This window comes from Leptonychotes weddellii, chromosome 8 (assembly GCF_054177405.1).
Source record: "Leptonychotes weddellii isolate Sample4059 chromosome 8, ASM5417740v2, whole genome shotgun sequence".
In the NCBI taxonomy this organism is placed as follows: domain Eukaryota; kingdom Metazoa; phylum Chordata; class Mammalia; order Carnivora; family Phocidae; genus Leptonychotes; species Leptonychotes weddellii.
This window is the reverse complement of record NC_138376.1, coordinates 111577850-111584666: the sequence shown is the minus strand read 5'-3', so window position 1 is coordinate 111584666 and position 6817 is coordinate 111577850. Positions and strand designations below refer to the sequence as shown.

The following is a 6817-nucleotide window of genomic DNA, read 5'->3' as shown; positions in this document are numbered from 1 at the left end:
CACTGATATGAGGAATTCTTAATCTCAGGAAACAAACTGAGGGTTGCTGGAGTGGTAGGGGGTGGGAGGGATGGGGTGGCTGGGTGACCGACATTGGGGAGGGTATGTGCTATGGTGAGCGCTGTGAATTGTGTAAGACTGTTGAATCACAGACCTGTACCTCTGAAACAAATAATACATTGTATGTTTAAAAAAAAGGAAGATAGTAGGAAGGGAAAAATGAAGGGGGGAAAATCGGAGGGGGAGACGAACCATGAGACTATGGACTCTGAGAAACAAACTGAGGGTTCTAGAGGGGAGGGGGTGGGGGGATGGGTTAGCCTGGTGATGGGTATTAAAGAGGGCACGTATTGAATGGAGCTGGGTGTTATACACAAACAATGAATCATGGAACACTACATCAAAAACTAATGATGTAATGTAGGGTGATTAACATAACATAATAAAATTTTAAAAAAGTAACAGTGAAGCAAAGAACTATCATATCATCTGAAAAAAATGTTAGGAATAAAAATGGAGCCAAGCCTTAAAAGATAACACATTTTGGGGCGCCTGGGTGGCTCAGTCGTTAAGCATCTGCCTTCGGCTCAGGTCATGATCCTGGGGTCCTGGGATGGAGTCCCACATCGGGCTCCCTGCTCGGCAGGAAGCCTGCCTCTCCCTCTCCCACTCCCCCTGCTTGTGTTCCTGCTCTAGCTATCTCTCTCTCTGTCAAATAAATAAATAAAATCTTTAAAAAAAAAAAAAGATAACACATTTTTCAGGTAAAAATAAGGAGATAAAACCCACACCAAGGAGTAAGATTAAAATTAGCAAGATCCCAAAGGTGCAAAGGCACCAATGTGTTTGGGAAAATGTACAGAAAACCAGCATAGCTATATTCCTGGTAAGTGCCAGTGAATCAAAGAGGTAGCTGGAGGCCAGATAGAAAACTTAGTGTATAGTATAGTGATGAACCTTGCACTTAAAGCTTTTTCTGTATTTTGCAATATTTTCCTGAATACTTTCTTGGTAAAGGAATGTCCTGACCAGCCATAACTTTGGGGGAAATAATTCTGAGGACAATATGGAGGATGCGCTAGAGCTAAGAAAAATTGGACATAAAAAACCCAGCTTGGGACACACTGTAGTGAATAACAAGAGAAAATCATAAGAGCCTGAATTATGGAAAGGATATTAGACTAAGAGAAATTCAGTCATTTCCCCAGGGTCATAAAGCAAGTAGAGCTGTGTCTAACTTTAGGTTCAGATGCATCATACTTCATTCAGAAGAGAGGGTTTTAATACCTACTTGATGTGGTGTAAGGAACAAGAAATGATTGAGAAGATTTTGAGGTTACTATTTTGAGAATAGGTAGTTTTTAAGGAAATAAACTAAGGTAGGGAATAAATTAGGAAACATGGGTTGGAAGGGGAAGGGAGAGGACAAGTTTAGCTTGGGACATGTTACAAGGCTGCAGTACATACAGAGAGAGACATCTAACAGGCAGCAAGCTGAGAGAGTAGAATCTTCCACTAGATTCAACATCATCAACTAAAAATGGTCCTTAGAAGGATAACCTAAGAACAGACTTTTAGAGAAAACCAGCACACTTACAGTGCAGTTGGAATGATGGCCACTGAAAAGGGAGCTGATAGTGAATCTTTTTCTAGAATACAAATCATATTTTATCAATTCACAAATTTAGTTACTTGTTAACTAAAATTTTTTTGAGCTGATGAAGACCTCCACATATAAAATACAGAACTGAAGGAGGAAGTCACTTCTAAAAGGGATAGATGCCTTTTAATTTATTATTAGAAGTCCAAAAGAGATCACAATAATAAGATTTTGTTTCTATTTCCTTTGAGTCCTGTTCCATCTAAAAATATAAATGTTATTTAGTAATGCATACTAGATACTAGAAAGGAGAAAGAGATACTATTCCACCTGTTTTTTAAGGTATCCAGGAATGCAACATCAAATATCTGAATGGCACGAGCTAAGTAAGTTATTGAAGGAAAACAGAGTCTCTCCCAAGACAATACCTTAGTTTTATTGTATCTTGTGCGCAAAAGTAGTAACTGCAAACGGATCTTTTCTTTTTTATTATCCTCCATAGGTTGATGTAACATTAGTTCTCCTCTCTGTAGAACGTCCTCAATCTGGGCTCTCTCCTCATCCATCTGAATGTTTAATAGGAAAAACAATTTACTCAAAAGAAAAATGCACAGCATCACTTACTTATCAGTTCCCAAGTAGGAGAACTACCTACGAAGTATGAGATCAGTCAAGATCTGTCCAGCTGAATGATAAGCAACAAAAATTCATGTTTTTTTAAATATTTCACATTTGAAGTTAAAATATCTCATAAAGAATGTTAGTTTAGAAGATATTAGAGAACACTGAAACAACAGTACCTTTAGTCAAAAAAGTGTGCCTATTTTTTTAAGCATTATGTAAATCACTTGGCAAATCTTACAATGACACTCAGCAGAAAATCACATATGGGTCTATTCTTTGGCATGACTTGGCAGATTCTTTGGGTAAACATCATTGATGTAAAAATATAATTAACAGAACAGAAAAGTAAGAACACCATGGTTTTGAAAATCTCCTTGAACCAACCTTTTCATCTTCATCACTGAATTCCAAGTGTTTTTCCACAACTTTTAACATATTTTCTATGTCACTTTCTAATTTTTCCAGGTCAGAGAAAAGTACATCAGCTTCAAATGCTTCAGTGGTGACCAGACATTGGTAGGCTAATGGTTCCTGGCCAATTAGCAACTGCAGAAAGAAAAGTGTTCTTTGAAAAGATACATTCTTAATCAGACCTGCCATCGTTAATCAGAGGGACGGAGGGTCAAGAGAAGAGCTAGCATTTATTTGAGTTGACTTTAATTTCATTCATTCATAGAGCAATGATTTTATCTATTTGGGCTTCTCTGAGTTACCCATTTTCTCCAAACTCCAGCCAGAGACGTGAGCAAGTGTGCAAGTAACTGTGGCTCCCTGGAGTGCAATGGGAGGATTCTGAGATCGCATATGAGCACAGCAAGAAATAGTGCCAAGATCTTTCTGTGCCGCGGCCACGGAAAGAAGAAAGGCCACCACCGACTACAGGTCTATCCCACAGAATGTCTCCCAGGTAACCTTCCCCCATAGAATCCCCTTTGGATTTTGATACTCAAACTCTGAAAAAAGTACATATTTCTCAATGCAGTATTTTCAGATAGTATCACTATAGAAAGACTTTATATTTATATGACTCAACTCAATGTAATAACTTTAATAAAACTAACATGAAAGAAAATAACGAGGTGTTGGCTGAACATGAGGAAACGAGCACTTTCACACTGATTATTGAAGTAGAAATTGGCACAAACTTTTGTAGAACTCTGGAAAAATCTATTTGATGGTATTTATATGCACAACTCTTAGAACAATTTCAAGAAATTCTAAGAATTGACCCTAAAGGGCATATTAACAAATGAGCAAAAAGACATGCATAAAAGGATCTTGACAATTCAATATTTATAAAAGGACACTAAAAGTGGAAAACTGACTTACAAAAGTATAACAGATCATATAATGGAACACCCCATAGCTGTTGGAAACTATGTCAAAGGAGAACATATAAAACAATATAAAAATTTTGATATTTTCATATCACATAGATAAGAGTAAGAGTAGACATGTATGCCAAAATGTTAACAGAAGTTATTTATGGGGACAACAATAATTTTGCTTCTTTGTACTTCCTCTCACTCCATCCCTATGTCTCATGCCTTACTCTTTTAAACCAGGAAAATGCTCCTATATACCTATATACCTTTTGAAAAGAAAAGTAGGGAAGTAAGGTCAAAGCTAAGGAAGACAAAAGTTAAAGCAAGTTATTTGTTTGTTTTCCTTAAGTTGTGAATAACCTAAATATATTCATGAGCTATGAAAGATATTTGGCCTATTATGTCAGATATTTCAAATTAAAGCAGACTAGACAATGTTTACTTCTTACAAAAAAAGAGGATCCTTCCTCTTAGATAATTTCCACACACACCACTCTCAAGAGGTAGAATTAGCCAAATACTCAAAAATGCCAACCCATGAGCCCAGCTGGGGATCCTGAAAACCTCATAATCCTCTGTCAGAATGAACACCTGGTTTGAATGACCCCCAAAATCAGCTATGCTATTTTGTTTTTTGCCTAGCAAACCATCGAAATGTTCTCATCTTTTCAATTTAACATTTACTGAGCCCTCGCCATACTCCAGGCCTTGAGAACACTACAATAAAATGCTTCCTTCCCTCCCCCTCAGGAAACAAGGGAAATAAGAAAGAGAATTAGTAAGATATATACAGAGAGAAAAATTATAATAAGGAAGCATAAATAAAACCTTTTTAAAGGAAAACTCTTACTTATTATCCTCTTATTTAAATTTATAAAGCCCTTTTTCAAATTTAAAACAGCAGATAGTAGCTTTTCTGCATTAGTTCTAAATTGTGAAATTTCTTGTAATTTTTGATGCAATAAAACAAAAAACCAGTTCACAAGCATGTAGTGTGCACAAATTTATAAAGTATGACTACACAGTAATGGGTTTAATATTCATGCCTAGCTTGGAAATGAGTCTTAATTTTTTTTTTAAAGATTTATTTATTTATTTATTTATTTGAGAGAAAGAGAGAGAGAGAGAAGGGGGAGGGGCAGAGAGGGAATAGGGAGACAGAGACTTAAGCAGCCTGTGCTGGGCACAGAGCCTGAAGTGGGGCTCGATATCACAACCCTGAGATCATGACTTGAAGAGAAACCAACAGTCAATCACTTAACCAACTGAGCCCCCCAGGCACACCCACCTTTTATTTATTTATTTGAGAGAGAGAGAGAGAGTAAGCACGGTGTGTAGGGGCAGAGGGGAGTCTTATTATTTTATAGCCAATTTTAACTTCTGATTGAGACTTTGAAAGCTTTTCTCAAATGGTTTATTTTCTTCAATACTAATTTCCTGTTGTCTCTCCTTCATATGCAAAATCACAAATAAATAAGGACTGATGCTCCACTCAAAGAAAAAGTGATTAAAATCATTTTAATTCAGAACTCTTTGATGTATTTACCATATAATCACCTATCATTGAGATACATGTCTACACGAAAAGTAGTTTTATATTAAAATATAATTACTCACCTTGGCACTTTTGATATGTTGAGACACCTTTTCAAAGTTTCTATTCAGTTCAGCTAATTTTGGTTCTACAAGTTCCCTGCTTGAGCCTCCACGTGCATTCATCAAAACAATGGCTTGATCACGGACATTTTCAACTTGGAGGTTGGCATCATCTAGCTCAGATATTAAACGCTAATTGCAAGAAAACACAAAATTATCATATGGGAAAAATCAAAACCAAAGATGGGTATGATGCCAACTCAGAATTAAAGGTAGTTTAAATGAATTTCTTGGATCCCTGGAGAAGACTTTAGAATAATCAATTTAATGAAGACCTGTTCATATAGGATTCATATGAGACCTCAGTTTCTCCCACCAAAATAAAAACTAATGAATCTACTGCAAGGGAAGAATGAATGCACAAATAACTTGGAGCACTAGAGAAAGACCACACCAAAACCTTCCACTCCCAGAAGTGTTACTGATGCTCTGTGTTCGGTACCTTCACAATTTCTTCCCGTTTACTTGCTGGTTTTTTCTCAATCTCATCCAATAGAGCTTCAGCTTGATAAAGCCAGGTACTTATGTGAGCAACATTTCCGTCAAATATTTCCAACTGGTTCTGATGATTCTAGAAAGGAATTAATGAAATGCTGATGCAATCATATGCAATATTTACGACAATAATCTTAGATGACGTTTAAAAGACCTCTGAAAAGCCAAATGTATGCTGAATTTCAAGATAGGTCTCCGTCTTTCTGCGAAGCTCTTTCCCAGTGAATAAATCTCATTCCTGAAAATGCACAGCTATGGTTACATACTTTTTAAATTTATTTGATTTAGACCTCAGTACAGTCAAAAGGTGAAGAGGGATAAAAGGTGAAACTTTCTTTTTCAATTTCATTTTGTTTGTCTCCCTTATTCTTCATTCTTGTAAGTAATTTCATTTATCCCCCTTGATCATATTCTTTAAAAACTCACTTAAAAAGTAGTAATATAAAAGAACAATTAAAACATGGGTTGAAAAAGATTCTGCCTGCTCAGTGGACTGACTGACTGGCAGGCCTGTGGCTTGTCAACTCAGTGCCATCAGCACTTAAAAGTTCAGCTGGTACAGACCTCACATTTCCTGAAGCTGGAAAGAAAATGTGATTGAGAGAATAAATGTGAAAACCAGAAGAAAACAGTAAAGCCGCTGCGCTTAAAACAAAGCAAAATAGCTGAGACTAAGGCAAGAATTTAGGACTTGATCAAAAAGATTAGGGAAGCCTTTGGATGAAATTAACAACTTTTAAGAATGATATTTTATAGGATAAACTAGAAAAAAACCTTAGAAGTATTTAAAATACAAGAAAAAATTATTAATCCATAATATGGGAGAATAGTTAAGAAAATGAGAACCTATAAATGAGAAAAGTTTGGAAAGTGATCTTGGGTATGAAAGAAAGAAAGAAGAACTGATGACCACCTGACTTATTTAATGTTAAATGTTCTAGGGGCGCCTGGGTGGCTCAGTCAGTTAAGCGTCTGCAGTTGGCTCAGGTCATGATCACAGGGTTCCTGGATGGAGCCCCACGTCCAGCTCCCTGCTCAGTGGGAAGTCTGCCTCTCACTTTCCCTCTGCCCCTCTTCCTCATTCATGCTCTCTCCTTCTTTCTCTCCCAAATAAATA

The 6817-nt window shown here is 36.7% G+C and overlaps 1 protein-coding gene across 1 annotated transcript in view; it reads right to left on the bottom strand.

Moving 5' to 3' along the window:
• UTRN (utrophin) overlaps positions 1–6817 on the bottom strand; it is a 467571-nt gene that overhangs the window by 265409 nt on the left and 195345 nt on the right. Inside the window, exons 36-39 of the mRNA XM_081829379.1 lie at positions 5648–5776; positions 5167–5337; positions 2609–2770; positions 2029–2166 (exon numbers count right to left, since the gene is read on the bottom strand). Of these exons, the coding sequence (XP_081685505.1) occupies positions 2029–2166; positions 2609–2770; positions 5167–5337; positions 5648–5776 (600 nt within the window). The remainder of the gene's footprint in view (positions 1–2028; positions 2167–2608; positions 2771–5166; positions 5338–5647; positions 5777–6817) is intronic.